This window comes from Zosterops lateralis (genome assembly GCF_965231275.1).
Source record: "Zosterops lateralis genome assembly, chromosome: Z".
NCBI lineage: Eukaryota > Metazoa > Chordata > Aves > Passeriformes > Zosteropidae > Zosterops > Zosterops lateralis.
The window spans coordinates 66427517-66446797 of NC_139800.1; the positions used below are offsets into that span (position 1 = coordinate 66427517).

The 19281-nt window shown below is 39.8% G+C and overlaps 1 protein-coding gene across 1 annotated transcript in view; it reads right to left on the reverse strand.

Annotated features, from left to right (window-relative positions):
* The window catches only part of CAMK4 (calcium/calmodulin dependent protein kinase IV), a 137860-nt gene extending 121375 nt beyond the window's left edge, over positions 1–16485 (reverse strand). The window contains exon 1 of the mRNA XM_083882926.1: positions 16176–16485. Coding sequence (XP_083739052.1) covers positions 16176–16342 — 167 coding nt within the window. The 5' untranslated portion in view covers positions 16343–16485. The remainder of the gene's footprint in view (positions 1–16175) is intronic.
* Positions 16486–19281: the final 2796 nt, after the last annotated feature.

The window sequence follows — 19281 nt, forward strand, 5'->3', positions numbered from 1 at the left end:
TGGACCCAGCATGAAGGAGGGGGCAGATTCAAAGCATCTCTTCTGAGCACCTCTGTGGGAAATGACACCATCAGTTGGGGTGCTGACAATGCCTCAGAAATTTCTGATGCTTGGAGCATCTCAGGTGTGGGGAAGCACAGAAGAGAAAGGCTACCCTGCACAACTGCTGGAGCGTAACACACTTTCAGACTCCTTCACCTGATAAGGTGCAGAAGAAACCTCTGCAGCCACTGTGCCCCTGTGGCCAAGAGCACTTGCACCACACAAGATGAGTTACCTTGGGGCACCCAGACTCCTGAGCTGGAATACAGAGATAATAAGCAGAATGAATTCCCCAGAATCCAAGGGGAAATGGTCAGCAATACACTGTTTCAAAGACATTGAGAGACGATCCTTGAGGTCATGGTTTGGCGGTGTTGCAGCTTTAGGTTTATGGTTGGATCGCATGACCTTAAGGTTTTTTCCCACCCTAAATAATTCCATTATTTGACCCAGGCATTTTATCATCTCTACTGGGCCCCAAGAACTATTATGACCAACAGCTTCCAACCATCTTTAGAGAGATTTTTTTACATAACTTCAGACTGCTGTGTTGACCATCATTGATAGAAGATGGAACAAACACTTGCAAAAAAAAAAAAAAAAAAAGGTTTACAATAGGTTTCTAAATACCTACCACTCATTTCATCTCCATCAGTGCACTCTCTTTTGGTGGTTCCCATTCACCTGACCTCAAAAGTAATCACAAAAGTCACTATACGTTAAAAGCTTATGCCTTACCTTCTCATCCATCTGAGGTTGCACCTATACATGTGTGCACACATGAATTCATGGCAGCTACATGAACTATAGAGCATTCACAACAGCATCTGATTACTTCAGGGACAATGATAAACATAATTTGTTTTAGTCAATTGTTTTACATCCCAGCAGTTAAACAAAATGGAGTTTTTCTACAACAAAACTGATGCTGTAATGTAAGGTCACAGATGAATGCAGAGGCAATGGAAGCTGACAGAAAGGACGAAACAGCCAAGGAGCCATCAAGCCATCATTCAGATTCTTGATTAGTAGATATTGAAACACCCTTATATAGCTTTGTCAAGCTAAATGGCAGTCATTTAGGCACATATTTCATGTCCAGTAAGGACAATATATTTTCCAGGCTATTCCAGCCACATGTATTTCTCTTACAAGCTATTTTTAAAAAAAAAAAGTTACATAAATAACTTCCAGAACCACTGAAAAACAGTAATTTGATGCAAGACTTGTAATATTCATTCACAATTTCTATATCAAAAACTGTGCTATAACGGAAAATAAATTTTCTCTATCTGCCTATTAGTCTGGAATTCAACTTCTATCCCCCAACTTCCCAAAATGATCTGTCCCTTGCATAGTTCATCAAAAAGAAAAATGAACTGATTTGGCACTGCATGGGGATTTAAAATAATTTAACAAAATTTTTCCTTATCTTTAGTAATGCACATTTCTCATTTGCTGGACTTAAAGGGGCTAACACCATATGGACAGAAATAAAAAATGGTTAAAAAATGTGAAGACCTTCACCTTACCCAATCTTTACTAAGGCACAGCAAAAGTAAGGTGTAGGATGAAACCTTGCAGGGATGAAGAGCAGCTTCTGCAGCTTCACTCTTCCCTAAGATCTACTGTTAATGGGCTTTTGCACCAAATGACAGGAGAGTAGCATCTTACCTGTTTTTCATCAAATGGAAAACATTCTGTGTTGAAGGTGATCTCTTCAGCACAGAATGGCCATAATACACTGAGAAGTGATCGCAACATCATTATACAATTTTAATTCTGTAAAGATTTTGTGTCTACTGAACAGCCTGTGATAAATCTGACATTTCCCAATGCTAGAATCTTTCTTTACTCAGAACACAGATGGAAAAAATAAAAGTCTTCAAAGCTCACACACACACAGAGAGTGAAGAGGCGAAAAACATTATGGGAAAAACATAAAATTACCAATAGCACATTATGGGTGTGAGACCCAGTTAATTTATTAACTTGAACTCATAGATGAAATAGCTTAAATTAAAGTGATATCTAAGCTTTTGTACAACATTGACTTAGCCTTTTCAGACTGAAAGAAAACAAATGTGACAATTTTTAAAATATTTATCAGCGGAATTGAAGGACTGTACTATTGCTCTGTATTGCTGAAGTCATTTAAAGCTCTAAGAATATGAACCGTGGATATATATGGATACAGACATGAGCCTGAGGAAGAGTTAATGTCGCCTCTGTAAAGAGAAGCTATGTGTCAAAACCACAGAACTTTTTTGAAAGATTCAGCAAGCATTTGAATATAAAGTAGGTTTGATTGATTTTTATACTTGGGTTTTCAGAAGTTACTTGACAAGATCCCTCAAAACAGGTGCCTGAAGAAACCATAGAAGGCACTGATGAATTAGTAGTTGTTTAAGAGGGAGAAAACAGGGAAGGAATAAAAGTTTAGTTTTCACAGTGCAGAGAGGTCAGTAAGTCTAACTGACTAGAGCTGGTGTCTGCTACCCAAGGAGCTAAGATGAGAAATGAGGTGAAAATAGCTAGTTGAGATTTTTTTTAAATAATCCAATTTCTCCATAATAAGTTTATGCCCAGCTGCAACAGGTGTGTACTGACATTCAGTTATGGGGTATTAAATAGCAGAGAAAATTCCCTGTAAATAAATACTAAATTATAAATATTGAACACAATCCTTATTTCTTACATTAAACAATGTAATTGACCTATTATCACAAAAAAAACACATCTTGAAATATATACAAAAATTACAGAAATCAAGCCTTTGAGTAGAAGAAAAAAAAAGGCAACCCAAAACCCAACAACTGTTAAGAGGTAGTAAGTATTAGCCCATATATAATTTCACTGGGTGAGTGTCTCCCCTGGTTTATCTCCATCTATTCAAAGCTTTGCTGGACACACTGCTGGGAAAACTTCTGTAACTAACTTTTTTAAGCAGGGAGGTTGGACTGGATGATCTTAATTCTCTGCCAATTCCATTAGTTCTGTGATTCTTTGTTACCTCTCAAGCACTGCATGGAAAATTGACATCACTATTCTATTATGAGGAACAGAGTTGAAGGTTCAGATTTAGCTTCAGATGACCACTTCATTTTAAATTGTATTGCAAACATATATGTATGTTTGTATTAGTCAGTAGATTCTGAAATGGCTGAAAGTTCTGGAAACAAATATTGAGTGTTTCCAAACAGATGTCTCCATAAGCAAAACCAAAATACACATTCATGGTATCATTAGAGTGGATTCTTTCTGGAAGAAAAAATTGTTTCCTTTAAACACTAAAACACACATACCCAGTGTACATGCCCATCTCTGAGACCAACAACTCCATTTAGGTGTATTTTCCACTAGCCAGGCATTAAGGATGCAGTAGAGTACATTGGCCCCCAAAGACCTTTTGATTTCAATTTGAAATAAGTATGTGCCTAGGAGAATTTGGTGGAGAATTAGGTGCCTTTGGTGGTGTCAACAGATCAATACTGAACTTACTGCTACCAACAAGAGGACACTGAAAATCAATGCAATTATTCTGAAGATAACTGAGAAGAACTCTCCTGAGTCATCGAGACAGCTCCTGGTAACATGGGCAACCATGTCGTACAGTCTCTTCCCCAAAATTATCACATACCGATTTTAGGCACAATCCTCGTCTGTCTTGCTCATATTTAAAAGGCTATTACAGAAGTACAGATGGTCACAGACTTTCTTCTAAATTACAATTTTTATTGTAATCATGGTCAAGGTAGTTCTCTTTTCCCTTGAATGCACAAGGTGTCCTTAAATTTAAGTGAATTAGTCTAACTCATAGATGTGGTCCTGTGCTGAAGAACTACTATAACCAACCATCTGGGAGTAAAGAAACCAAATTCCTCCACAGTATATTTTCAGATAAAAGAGATTCTACATAACACATATGAAGGCAAGTATTTTACATCAATGTTCCCATCACTTTTCACAACTGCAACTTTCATGCTGGATGGATAAAAAATTAGGACCTATCAGGTCCCAGATAACTCACAGACTCACATAATTTTCAAATGCCATGTAAAAACATTCTTTTTTGTTTGACAGACTTACTGGAGATGAGTCCTTCCACATTCAGGACTCAATAAATTTACACACACTTAATCCACATTTCAAAAAAAGGAGAAGGAATATAACTATCTGCATATTAAAGCCTGATCTACTAAAACATCAAGATTTCTGTCAACTTCCTGACTAGCACATTAATTATATTATTTGGCACCTATCACAAGAAGACAGGTGTAGAATGATCAATTTTGCAGCTTCTGAAGTTATGCCTATTACATACATGGAGATTATTTCTTCTTCTTTGCGTAAAGATGACTGAGAGTGCATTTAAGCGCTTCCTCTCTCTAGAGAAAGCACTGGGAGCTGGGGTGAGGGAAGGTGAGAATAGACTCCCTCAGCTAAAGGAGCTAGGAATCACCAAAGGAATAAAAAAGAAGAGATTCATCCTTGATATGGGTAGCACTGCAAGAATTCTGATTTGTTTCAGTTTCAGTTGGAGTGGAATAATGGTATAGAGGGGAACAATTTTATTAGACATTTGCTTTTAGGATTTTTTTTCTCAGTCTCACAAAAAATTACCTTTGCATTTAACCTTCATCAAAACTTGCCAGAAACACAGTGCACACTACTTCAGTTTTTCGCTCTTATCTGACATGCATGTTTGAGCACTATGTCTTTGGCTGGTTCCACATCCTATTTAATATTTGAATTATCTCCTTTGGAATAAACTTTGGAGAATGCTGAATTAGTTTGCTGATGATAAAGGTGGGGAGGCATTGGCAGTGCATCAGAGAGCTATAATACCAGAAAGAAAAGGTGTAGGATCAAGAGAAAAAGGATAAAATTTAGCTGCATTAACTGCCCAGTCACAAAGTACAGACAAATAACAAGAACTCCACTATAAAATCTCACCAGTTGCAAACACAAAAGGAAAATGGAAAACATACAGTTCAGGCAACAACCAACCAGACAGCTGTAAGCCACCAAGACAGCAGCTGTAAAAAAGGCAAATGTGACCCCATTCAATAATGTTTATTGTTCTTATTAGAAAAGTCTGAGAATTTTGTAACTGGAGGCAGTAGACAAACACAGCTTCTGAAACCTCCATATGTTCCAGCAGGGAAATAAATCATATGGAAGCTGCACCACTTTTCGTATGGCTTGTAGAACACAGTCCAATCAAAGACAGAAGACAAAAACACAAGAGGGACCTGAATCCGAACTTCCACAAGGCACCATCACACAGGATATTAACTCACTTCATACTTGCAATCTGGTTACTCTGAGTGAAGAATGTCTTTAATGAACACAAAATATAAAATGCAAAAAGGTTTGTAAATTTTAATTCAAAGTTGTTGAATAATTCTATGGTGTGAAACCATCCCTTATCCACAATGCGTAAGTACTTCAATTACTCATTCTAACTCAAAAAGAACAAAGAGAAATGCCAAAATATTGAAATTTATCATGGGATGAAAATTCCAGAGTTCTCAAATATGACAATTAACTATTGCAAAGAAAAGAATATGTGCATAAAACAAGCTTTAACAGGTATGGCTCTAAAGAATTACATATGGTCTTCTAATGGCCACATGCCATTGTGGATGACTAACACATCTTGCTAATCATTATTATTCTATCTTAGCTATGACTAGAGCAAAACACAGTAAAAGGGTATTACTAGGTATTCAACATAGTTAAGACACGTGGTTCATAAGAAACACCAGGACAAATTACCTGAACAGGTTATCTGGCTATTTATTATGTTAATTCACAAATAGCAACATAATCAGTTCACGAGATAGAGACTGACAAGAGAAAAAAAGTAAGATTCGGAGGGCTATTTATGTGAAGAATAAATTTCCCCAGTCATAATTTGGACAGTCATTTCTAATAGAAATTTATCTAATATGATTTTTTTCATCAAAAATGACAGTTCATTTTGTCTAAAGTCATGCAGGAAAAGAATGTGAAGAGGTCAAAATATTTTCGTTTTTTCTTCTACTACGTAAGTGTAGCATAAACAATAAAAATAGCCTAGTATGGATCAAACCATTTGAAATCACTGTACACTAACATGAGCTAATGTACTTTAACAAGACAACCTGAATATTCAAATGGTCAAAATGACACCATTGTGCTGAGGAGAAGGTGATCAAGATTTTTTTTCTCATTTGAAATTAATGATTCTCTGAAAAGAAAAAAATGTTCTCTGTATCTACTGCCAATCAAATTGATTCTATGAACAACTTTTATAGTAATGAATAAAACTGCCTTTTTCACTCAATTTTATTCCTGCTCTGCCTATTTTTGAATAGTTATAATACAAATTATGAAGAGAGATGGGATTTGAATTTAAAGTAAAAAAATAATTTATGCATATATTTATTATAGAGATAATACAGAGATGGAGATGGGTTTCACCCCTACAGGTGTCAGAGGAAAAAAACATGCTGATAAATTTTAGGGTCTCTTTCATTGGAGATTTTCCATTACATATTAACTCTGTTTGGAACTGATTACTGATCTTACTTAGAATTTATCAGTTGCTAATTTTAACTACTAAACTCTGTTCATGTTTACAGTTAGTTAAGATATCCTTGAATTAAAATGTTGTGAAGGGAGAATAAGATACAATTAATTTACCAGTCTTCCTCCCCCCTGCACCAAAGAAAATCAATTTATTATTGCCTTTTCAGTGTCATACATGCTGCCACACTATTAACAGTTACTTGTTGTTCTAGTAGCATTTTTAAGACTAGAATTTGCCTTCCCCTTTCAACTCAATCCTCTGCCAGTTAGCTAGCAGACTAGTGAACAATGTGCTGCACAAGCATTTGTAGCTCCCATCGAAAAGGCTGCAAAGAATCCCCAGAATACAAAAGGTGAGAGGGAGAAAATGCCCACCTTTATTAGGTTTCTTCTTCTGATCACTTGGACCCTGAAGTCATTAAGCAATGTCATTAGTCATTTCCTTAAGCGGTCAGCAGTATCTACACCATAAAGTATTGCTTCCCATTACAAAATCAGCTTTCAACCCTTTCATTTTTAACTTTACTAGTCAGCCAGAAAATCATGAGGGTTTGAAGAGAATGTAGAGAGAAGGATCACTTGCTGCACCCACAGCATCAGGCAGGGCTTGGGGACATCTATTGAAGCAGTCAGGTAAAAACATTCATGTACATGTGTCCTACAGCTTCCTGAGCATAGATTATGATAATGATGTTGGAGTTCTCAGCATGTCTTGCATTCAGTTTTAACAAATCATTATTGCACAACACAGGAAGCTGACAAACACATTCTCCATCAGGAAGACAAAAACCCAAATGTCTGTAAAGCATTGGACATCAGATGAGAGCCGTGGTTCATTACTCTAGAAGATATGTCAATAGGTTAAAAAAAAAATTTAAAAAATATGCACTCATCCATGGCAGATTCTCTCAGGGCCTTTTAAGTCTTACCAAAACATCAATTTTCTCTCCGAAAGTCTAAAATTATGAAATACCACGACATTAATATAAAATAAACAAAATGTGTCAGAAGCGTTGAATTTTTTTGTTCCAACGCATGCTCTTAAAATACTCTTGTTGATCCACAACATTAGGCTGGTGCAGGACACCTAATAAGTCAGAAAACAGCAAACAATGCCTTGTCTAGAGAGAATCTGAAAGAGATATGTCCTCAAGTTTGAATGAAAATCAAACAACTAATCACCAAAAAACATTATAGCTAAAGATCTCATTAACAAGTGAAAACTTGGCACAATTTATGGCCAGCCTTCCACAGAAGGGTACAGAAGTCCAATCATTTCAACATGGTATGCTTAATTTTTTTTCAGCTAAGTACAAAATAAAATCACATGTGACATTCTTTGGCACTGTCAGTGTGACTCTGTTAACAAGGACTATTTAGAGAAAATCAATATGAACATTATTTCAGAAGTACTTGAAGATAATATCAGTTGCAGCTGATCTGGTTGACTGTCCCTTCCAGCCACCTCAGTACAAAAAGATAAAAGCAAGACATTTGTTGAAAATTTTTATTTGTATTCCATTCTGCTGAAGTCTATGGTGCAAATATTAAAGAAATCACACTAAATTGAGTATATTAAGATGCAGTATCAGTGTCCAAAGCCAGTGAAACTGGTAGACATGGATATGCTTTAAAGATCAAAAGACTGAAAATAAGTAAACATACTGGTCTGTTCATAATCATCTCAATTGAGAAGAATATGAATATTTGCGAGAAGTAAAACTTACAACAGGGAAAGGTATGGAGGGAAACACATACATGACCCTGTTTTAGAATTGATAGCTATTCCTTAAATCCAAGCAAGCTGGTTTTGGTTTTTCTTCACAAAGCCTGGAGACAAGCCAGAGGAGAGAAGTTTCTGGTGAGGAAGGTCTTGGGGAAAAGGACTGTGAAGATGACATCAGTTCTGAGATAAAGTTAGAGCCCTGGCATCTTATCTGCAGCATATGGACGCTCACAGCAAGGTATGCATTGGAACACAGATGATACATTTGTTGAAGGGCATATAATTTAGTATTTTGTTTTTAAGGCTGTGAATTATGACTCTTGGACTTGCTTTTATGTTATCCTACCAGAGTATATAGAAAGTAAACTGTCTGTTTTATAATTATTTTTGTTCCTCAAGAGGGCTCCCACCTCCTTCTCTTTTACATTTTATGCTTCTTTATCTGTAGCACAGATAACCCCATAAATTAAAGGAGGTAAACTTATAATCAACAGCACTATGGGAAAAAAAATGGGGGACAAAACAGAGAGCACAATGGAGCTTAATAATATCCTCCTAGCCTTGGTGGGATAAAGGCCCTGGGATAAGTGACCACAGATATGAGAAGAACTAGGAAAGTACAGCATAAGCAGAAATCAAGGTTTTTGAAACCATGCAGTTTGGTAAGGCTGCCAAGTAATGCAAACAATAGGGTGATTCTGTAACTAGTGAGAAATTCTTGCTTAAGGATGTGACTGTTTAGAGCTGCAACAGTATATAAGACTGAACTGAGAGGAAAATACATTACTTTGACCCCTCCCTTTTTGCTTGGACTTCAATGGCTTCAATTCCAACTTCTTTTTGCTTAGGCCTTTGATTTCTTTTTGCTTAGGCTTCTTGCTTGGACTATTATTTGCACCCCTCATTGAAGTCCCATCTCTCAGCGGCACAGCAATTGGTGCTCCTGTGCAAGGAAGCTAATATCCACCTGAGCTGTGTGGCAGCCAGCAACCCCCAGAACTGAAGTGCTGCTGAAAGCAGCAGCATTGGGCCCAACACAATCCCTCTGGAGGATCAGGTGAGCCAGGGAAAGGAAACATGGGTCAGAGAACATCTTCCCAGCAGAAAGACGTTCTTCTGCTTATGCTTGAGCAGCTTAAGAAACATAGCAAGTCCTTGCCCTCTCATGACTTAAAACTTGTACTGAAGTAGGCAGCTGCTGAGGGAAAAAAATGCCACTCCGTCTACTATCTTTACAAAAGACTTGTGGGACAGTACATGTGTTAAACTATGGGACTGTGGCATGAAGGGGAATAAGGCAGCAGCTGAGGGGCTTCCCTCTTGGAGGATGATTTATAAGAATATAAGATGATATATAAGAAGGGAAAAACAAGAACAGTCTCAAGCTGTGGGTAAGGATCAGGTATGACCGGCAGACCCACCAAAGGCTATAAATCCTTTCCTGCAGCCATCCACTCCTCCTCCCCCACTGGAGGCGAAAGAAGGATACTGGGCACTGTGATTTGCTGCTGGCCACTGCCCCAGGAATGAGGAAGAGGGGGAAGATGAAGAAGACCCCTTTGATCTTGGTCCCACAGACTCTGATGATCAGCCAGATCTGTTTCCCCCAGACCCACAAGAGAACTGGGTTTGTTTAAAAAGAGAAAACCTTACTTGTGGGAGACTTGGAAATGGCTGATAAGATTGTAGCTCCTGTCATATATCAGGTAGTCATATATCCTGTCATATATCAGTAGTAGTCAGTGTAATCCTCACTGGGCTAAGCTGTCTTTTCAGGAGGGAAGCTGAGCTGGAGCGCAGGATGGCGATGCGCTCAGACACAAATGCCCCAGCCGACACAACAGCCACTGCAGGAGATGCCACAGCAGGGTCACTGCAAGTCTTCACCCAGCAACTCATGGCAGCGCCAGACTAGACCTGGCAACCTCGACACAGTAATGTTACTTGACTCTTCTGTGCATTTACTCCCTACAGGAATTTTTGGACTACCAGCTCACCAGAAAATGCTCTGTTAATAGGGAGACATTGTGGATAGCACAAGATCACAGAAGAATTGTTCAGGTTTACTTCAACAAAGCTGGCTCACTTTGTTGCACTTTAAACAAAATAAGGGCGAGGAATGACTATTTTTGAAAATTTCCTTATTGAGCTTTTCAGACAATTCAGGAAAATAAAACTTCTTTGATCTGAGTGACTGAAGAGGTTAGTTAGCCCCTTCTAGCAAGAACCTGAACTTCCACAAATGGGGCATAGGCTACCAAAAACTGTGGAGTATTTTTTCACTGACCACCACACATAACTGGTGCTCTTTTTAAATGTGGCTATTTACTATGTGAACAAGCATTTAAACATCTTTTGCTGGAAGAATTCTGCCTATGAAACTCTGTCCATTTTAATTCCTTCCACAACAGTGTGCACACTTGGACACACAAAAAAAGACATAGGAGAATGAACACATAATAGGTTTCTGATGCCACAGAACTTCAGTAAATTTAGCTGCTCTCCACCCAAAATCACACAGGCTTATTCCACAATCACTCTCTGTCAACTGCTCTTGAAAATACTTATTTGATTTCAGATTTTCTCTCTCAGCAAGACTTGGACTTTGATAATCCTGGTAGGTCCCTTCTAATTCAAGATATTCTATGATTCTCCCTGCAATATGCTAAAATAATGACTTTATTACATTTTAACTCTTGCAGTCTAATACAATGTTTTTCAAGCATGACAATTCTTGTATTAACATGAATTATATGAGTATCACTCCTAAAACCAATCTGTGAAAAAAACTTTTTCAGTATTCTTAAGAGTGCTTACTTCAAGAGCTATTCATTTCCTCCACTAGAAATATAATTTTTCAAATTAGAAAACACTATCTAAACCAGTGACATAAATGCATTGTGGCTGACAGAAAAAAAAATTTGAAAGTCAAGAAAAAACTATTCTCTATCATAATTTTCATTATTAATAGCTCTTTTTTAAAGTATGAGAAAGCTGTTAAATTTACACAGAATTGATCACCTATTTATTTCAGATATTATTTACAGAATGGTAAATTTTCTTTTATTGCTTTTTCAACACAGTTTTTACTTCTGAATCAACCAGACAAAACTGAACCAGGCAAAACTGAGAAAAAAACAATCACTTCCTGCACTGAAGTAAAGAATTTCAGTTGTCAAAGCCTGGGCTATTCACCACAAGTTCTGGTTTCTGGTACCAAGTGAGAAACTTCACCCTGCCCACTCCATCTCCTATCTTTCTACCTCAAAGCAAGGTCCAACCACAACATTACCAAATGAGGCCTCAGACCCACCTCTTCAACAACCTTCTGTATGGGCAGGAACTGCCTGAGGGAAAATGCTTCCTGCTTGTCTGAAGGTTCAAGGGTAACAAGCAAGTTACAGTCTGTGGAAAAGGCAAATCTACACTGGCAGTTTCTGCTCAAAGGTAATTCTCATCATGATTCCTAAAAGGATCCACACTCTCACATTCAGATAGCTAGCACCATGTGGTGTCTGTCAGTTGCATGCCTGCATCACTTTGGGAAATCCTCAGGTCCACTAAAAAAAAAAAAAAATCACAAGCAAGTGAGCAAAAGTGTTATTGAAGGAGGGACAGACCTACTTTAAATGCACCCTAAAGCATACTGCGCAAGTGATTTTCAAAATAAGCAGGGCAAAGAGGATGCAAAACAAATTACTCTTGAGGTGAACAGAAAATAGAACCTTTTCTTAATGAAGGGATGGCGGGTAAAATAATTGGCATGTTTTCAAAGCAAAAACTGTTTGAACTTCAAAGCATCAGGTGCAAAACCAATCCATTTCTATAAAATAATCCTTTTATCAGCTTGACAAAGAAGTTTTAGGTTTGTTAAGTTAAATCATCTAACAAAGAAGCTGATTTCATCTACTACTGCCATCACAAAAGTAGAGGTTAGGATGACAGTTTTCATAAACAGGATTGACAGAGTAAGAAGTCATTCTGCACACTGAAATCTTGAGTTCAAACTGTACATTCGATTTCAACTTTGCCTGCGCTAAGGGACATAAACCACCTATGATTCAGCTCACAGTGTCAGTCCAAGCTAAGTTGCCAAGTATTGAGAGCCTTCCAGACTCAGTCTTCAGAAAGATCATACAACTGAAAGACTGCCCATGAAGGAAAAGGTAATCTTTGAAAAAAAGAAAGCCTAAAGGATTTGATTGGAAATACTTTCATCTGTTTTTGACCATTTGACAGATTTGCAATCTGCCTACAATAGTAATATTGTAGTTTCAACTCAGACACTTATGTAGTTAGTTATAGGCAAAGATGGTGTCTGTCAAATAAAGTTCCAACAATGAAAATTTCTATTTTTTGTAATATTGCTGAGTATCAAAAAAATTATTACTGAATTTATTCTTCACTCAAATACCATAGTTAGACCAACCCTGAACTCAGAAACTCTGTACCGAAAGATACTGCAAGGGTTATATAAGGCTAACAAAAGGTTTTAGCCCTTAAGGAAATATAAGTTTAGAGTACAATATTTTCAACATCTTCTTCCAGAGCAGTGTGGAAAATAAGCTTTTAGATTAAATACACTCGGAACAAAATTCAAAACTCTATATCAACAATTGCAACCTGTAAAACAAAAACATTTTGTAAAACAAACCACAAAATTTCACATTTACAGTATTTTGAGCTCCATTTATACACAAAAACCCTTGTAAAAATTGACTGAGCAGAAGGTGAACTAATCAAAGCCTCAGTGGAACATAAAAATAGAATAAAATAATAAGAATAAAGGCCTATTTAATGCAGAGTACGAACAGTGGCCAAACACAGATGCCTCAAGAATGCAAGAATAGAGCAAATGCCTATCAACACTCTCAGAGAATACCCTCAAAACTCTCAACAACTTAGAGTTAAATAGTTAGTATCTTCATGTTTAATCAGTCTTAGTGGATTTCCTGCATGTAAACTTGCCTAGTTGCCCATTAAATCCATGTAACCCTTTAGCATCCACAGTATCCAGTGGCCAGGACTTCCAGTACACTGCACTGAAGTGGCCTTACCTCCTGTTGCTGATTTTTGACTAGCTACCCCATTTTTTTAACAGATACGTCAAAGAGCTTGCATGAAAAAAACAGCCAATGAGCACCTCTAGTGAGATGCTCCATCCATGCCATATGCGCCTCCAGACATAACCTCACTACAGGTTTTACTAGGGACAGAAGAAAATGAAGTGGTTTCTTAATGGTTTCTCGTCCACACCCATTTTATTTATCTAAACTAAATGTCATCTGTCATTTAAATGCCCCAACAGTAGAGTAAGGTCTTTCTGTAATTCTTCACAGGCAACACAACCTTTAAATCCCTGACAATTTACAAAGACCAGCAAGTATTTCTGTTCAGCCCCTTTATCTATGAACATGTTGAGCAGCACGGACATGTGAACTGATCCCTGTGGAACTCCACTGTTTAAAAACAACTGCTGACTCCCACCTAAGCTTATAAGCATTTATCCTTCTTCCTAAAAGGATCGTCTCCCTCTTCCTCCAGGAGTCCTTAGGTAGTTATGTAAGCAAGAGTTATAGAGTAAGACATCTTCAGGATATATCAGACATACTTTGCACAAGGAGCACTCCTTCCAAAGGGAAACTCCCATATTTGGGCACAGCTGTCCAAATGCAGGTCTTTGGAGTCTGCCAAGAGACATCTTTCAATCCCTGTATTTGCTAAGGATAATTTAGGATGTTTTCCATTGGTTATTTCAGTATATTACTTTATTTACTGCATCTAAAGGGATCACATAGCAGCCTCACCTGACATATTTTCCCCACCACTAACCTAACTAAATGATGAACAGTTTTGTTTCTTGTAGACATACTCAAAACCATATCCAAAACTAGAAGTTTGGAGACAGGGTTACCAAGAGAAAACCATACACTTTTATATTACACTTCAAGGGAGCCAAGAGGGATTGTTGGATCTTCCTGACCGATTTGCCAAGATAGACCTACCACAGTGGTTCTGAGACAACCATCAGCACTCTGGATGCTGGTTCTGAAAATATCTCAAAGCTGGCCTAAGGACCAAGATCTCATTGCCATACCCATCAGAGAAATTTTGTCTCAAAATATGTATCCCTCCAAGTCCTTCTTTCCCTTCTCTACCTCTTAATCTTTGATTAAGATGGTTGTTTTCTCCTGCATTGTTTTTGCTTTTGTTTCAAATCTTACTTCCTAGCTCTACCCACGAGCAGTGCAGACCTAATGGCTCACATCTCTACATTACTTGGGTGTGCTTATCTTCCATATTCAAACCATTTGTTGGTGTTTCAGCATTTTTCTCACCTTGCAAGGTAGAAAAATCCATTGCATATCATCTTTAATACTTTTACAGGCATTAACTCTTCCTACCAAAAACTGGAGATTTCACACGTTAAAAACTCTTCCTTATGCAATAAACCCAAGATGTATCACCATCACAGATTACACTTCAGCAAAGCCTACAGCCACTATCACAAACAGTAGGAGGATTCTAGACAGACCTCAGAGAAGAGTACCAATCCAGGTAACAGGGATTGTTACCTGGATTGTGTACCTCAACTGCTGTAATTCACCAGCATTCTGTTTTGTTTCCTTTTTTTTTTTTTTTTTTTTTTTTTTTGTCAACTCTAGACACAAAACCAACACAGCAATATTTCCTGCTCAATACTTTTATGCTTCTGCACAAAAGGGGTACAGTGAAGTCAAGTATAAATGTGATAAGAATACATAAAACGATACTTATTTAAATCTGGTTAAGAACAGTAGCAATAGTGGGGGGGGGGGAAAGTAGCAGGAGATGCACAAGACCTAGGCAGAAAGCCAAGAATTATACTACATTGCATTTCTGTCACCTTTCCTGCCCCTATCAGTTACGATGCAGGAAGCACAGGTATGCTTTGTAGCAATAACTTTCATTGCAGGTTTTTTTCTGAAAAAAGCATTCTGCCGAGGCAACCATGTCATTATCCACAAATTTCCCACATTTATTCAGGAGTTTTAATACTCTGTCATTGGCAAAACTAACAATTGCTATTTGCTACCGACTGACTTACACATTTAAGTGATGTACTATGAACCCTTAAAAGAACCCTGTAATTGTCCACTTTTTTTCTTTGCAATATTATGAACTAACAAATGCATTAGGAGGGCAAAAATTGCACGTCAGATACAGCGTTTTACACCCGACTCCAGTTTTAAAGAACATGAAGACATGAGACCTTTAAGTTTCTGGGCAGGACCATCACCAAGGCAGTAGTGCAAAATTAATGAATGAAGATGCAGCAGCTCCCTCTCCTACCCTGCACCCCGATGGGCAGGACCCTGCCTGCAGAGGCCTATCCAGGGAATCCTGTCTCGGGTGGGAGTTTTGTCAGGGCAGGGTTCCGGCAACTGAGAGAACCAGGGGGTCTGGTGTGGAGGGATGCCCTGGATGAGGTGGCGTTTCGGTGTGTCCCGAAGTGATGCCCACCCTGACAGCGCACGGGTCCCTGGCTAAAACCCGCCCGCTCGGGCCAGCGTCCGCCCAGCGGAGAGATGCCACCTCCTGAAAACCATTCCCTTCGCCCGGGGATTTCTCGCCTTGGCTCCCCGGGAGCTGAGGTTTTTTCCTCTAAAAGCCTGCCCCTCGTGAAAGCCGCCCGCTCTCCCGCCGCCGCTCACGCACACCAAAGTTTTGCCGCTCTGGCCAAAATAGCGGCGTGGGCAGGGACACAGGGATACAGGGGCACAGGGATACAGGGGCACAGGGACACGGGGACACAGGGACACCCAGCCCCGCCCGCCCACCCGGCCCTCACCGTCCCAGCTCGGACTCCAGCTCGAAGTAGTGAGCCAGGGTGTCCTTGTTGGAGCCATCGATCCAGTAGTCGGGCGCGGCGGAGCCTGGGTGGCTGGCGGCCGAGGAGCCGGAGGAGGAGGATGATGAGGAGGACGAGGAGGAAGAGGGCATGGTGACTTTCAGCATGCCGGGACGCTGCCGGGGGCTGTCCTCTCCTCCCCTCCCCTCCGCGCCGGCGGCGGAACGCACGGCGATGAGGCGGCGGCTACACCTCGCCTCCCTCCCTCTTTCTCTCCTTCCTTACTTATTTCCTTCCCTCCCTCGCTTTCCCCTCCCTCTCCCCTCCTCCTCCTTCCCCCCCTGCGCCGCTGGCGAGGCGGTGGCGGGTCTCCAGCCCGGCGGGGCGGGGCGGGGCCGGGGGATCCACCTCCATCGCCCCCCGCCCCGCTCCCTCCGCCCGCTCCGTCCCCGCCGAGCCCGGCGCCGGCTCCGCGCCCGCAGCCAGAGACCCCCGGGGCCGGCCCGGGGCGGAGGGAGCGCGGCGAGTTCCGCGGGAGCGGGACACGGGCCGGGGGGGGACAGAGAACCGCGCGGGAGGAGAACCCGCATCCCCATCGCGGGCGGGGCGGGCGGGATGCGCACCCGGAGCCGAGTGGGCGCCGGCCTGCCGTGCCGCAGCGCTTTGCCGGCTCCCGAGCGGGAGTTCAGGAATTCTGCCGTGGATTTGGCGAGGAGGGTGTGGGGGCTGAGGCTGAACAAGGCAAACAGCAGTGGGAAAGAAAGAGACTGACAAATTCTCGAACATTACTATAAAAATCCCCAAAACGCATCTTCCCTTCCCACCAGAGAACTAAAAGAAGCCATAGAGAAATAAAATTGCTGTGCTGCAATGCCACTCTTTTAACAGGTTATGAAATCTGCAGGTTATAAAATGGATACGAATTATACTGAAGCATGCTACATCCCCAACTGCAAAACCCTTAGCCAGAAACATCTATAGAAGGGTCGTTCCTGTTGGTGTAGTGGCAAAATAAAACAGCAGCAGTTGTGTGTGCCTCGCATGCATAGTGTGCCAGATCAATCCCACTCACATCTCTGTGCTGCTACACCCACTCACACTGCCATGCCAGCACAGGCAGGAGGTAAAATGGACCATGTGCAAACCTGTGCAGCAGAAGGGACAAAGTATTGTCCTCCAATTTTCAACCACAATTCACCGGCCTGTTTTTTAAGCATCGTATTTCTTGCCCAAATAAAGCACAGTATCCTGTTCAGCATTGTGCTAATTCAGGTGTATTGATGTTTTCCAAAATTATTTGTTTCCCCTCATAAACAAGTCTGTCTCTTACTGTTCTTTAAGTTCCCTACTGTAACCAGGCGGGAGATCTTAATTCTGAACCTCTTAATTTCTCAAAGATCTTAAGAAAGAAATGCTTCTCTCTGAGTAAGCAGATAATAGAAGTATTTCCTAAATTAATCGTTGTTAGTAGTGGGAAAGGATAAGAAAAAAAAAATGAGATAGATAAAAGAGAGATAAAACCTTTTTGCCTCAAGTTTACTTATTGCCATTAAAAAATTAAAATGGAGATTCCCACTGCAATTTGAGATTTTAAAATTTTCAAATCCGTATTTAAAAGTCAGGAAAAAGTAACCCAAAGTCCTGATTAGAAAACCAAATTCCATCCAATACAGTTGGAAAGCAACTCCAAATTTCCTTTGAGATGAACATCATGCCTAGAGCACCCACAGTTACAGGGCTGAGATCAGCAGGCAGGCAACCTTTTCACTGCTGCTCATGCCCTCTTTCAACCACCCAGGTCGCTGTTTCTCTGCTGGTGCTTGCAGAACTTTTCTTCATAAGTCTTTGCTGATAGATGACATTTTTTCATCTTATTTGTTAACAGCATCTTCTGGGAGAAGAAATGGTCACTGATGAAGACAATCACACGCACAAAATGGCAAATCAGCGCACTTAGAAGACTGTGGTTTTCCACATCATATTTTTAGTCAAATATCTAACATATTCTGCAAGCCACAGGGCACATATAATTCTGTTCTGGTGGGGTTTTTGAAGAAATTACTTTAGTAGCACTATATTTATCGAGGTACCTGCAGTCAGGTTCCTATCTCTAACAATCTGGATGTAGTTATCATGAGTTTTCAGCTACTCCTTGCTAAATGACATAGCACCAGTGCATTTCCTTTTATGATTTTTTTTTTAAACTGGGGTATCTCTAGAAAAGGCATTTTACTTTCCTTGAAACTCTGACTCAAAAAGGAGCTGCATTGCAGCATGCTGACAACCTTGCACTTGAAAAGTGACTGGACATTGTTGTTCAGAAGATCCACATCCTGCAAAAATTAGGATCATGATGTCCAAATGTGTCCGTGTGGAATTAAAGGAACTCTTCAGGTTGCACATTGTATCTAACCAGCAGAAAAATGCCTCTCAGTCTCATTGAGACCAAAAACAGTGTTTGAAATGTGCAGTGCTCCAACTCAGGTCTATGTTAACCATGTGAAGATTCGCACCAACTTTATTGGACATGAAACTAAAACATAAAAAAATCTTTATTTATCAATTTGTGACACACTATGTACAAAATTTTATTACGAAGATATAAAGATCATAATTTTCCTGCCAACAAACTCAGGTTACAAGCTCAAACAAAAAAGACAGGTCAAGGAGGAAGCAATTTATATGAACAAAACATACATTCAAGAGATGTCCAGTCTTCTGCCTCTCTCCTGTCACTCATAAATTTAAACTCCAAAGCTGGAATGTTATCTGGTGTCTTGGTGGAGGTGTTGGATCAGTAATCTTTCTGCACTCCTGCTTGCTGTGGCTCTGTTTTGTGCTCTTGTCCTATGTACACACATCACTGCATCAGGTATAAGCAGAACATATTTTAGAAGGCTAAATTGAAAAGTAAATTGAAAGGATAGGAACTTTTTAAACTTGGCTTCTGAAATTTTCATACAATTCTAGCAGTTAGGCCTTGTGTAGGAAGTCAAGAAAAAACAAATTCTGCCCTGAGTTTTGAATAAGCAGTTTCCAGTTTGTGGGCATCATTTGAAAGAAGACTATTAGTCCCCTCAAACTTATGTCAGTATTTCTTCCTGGC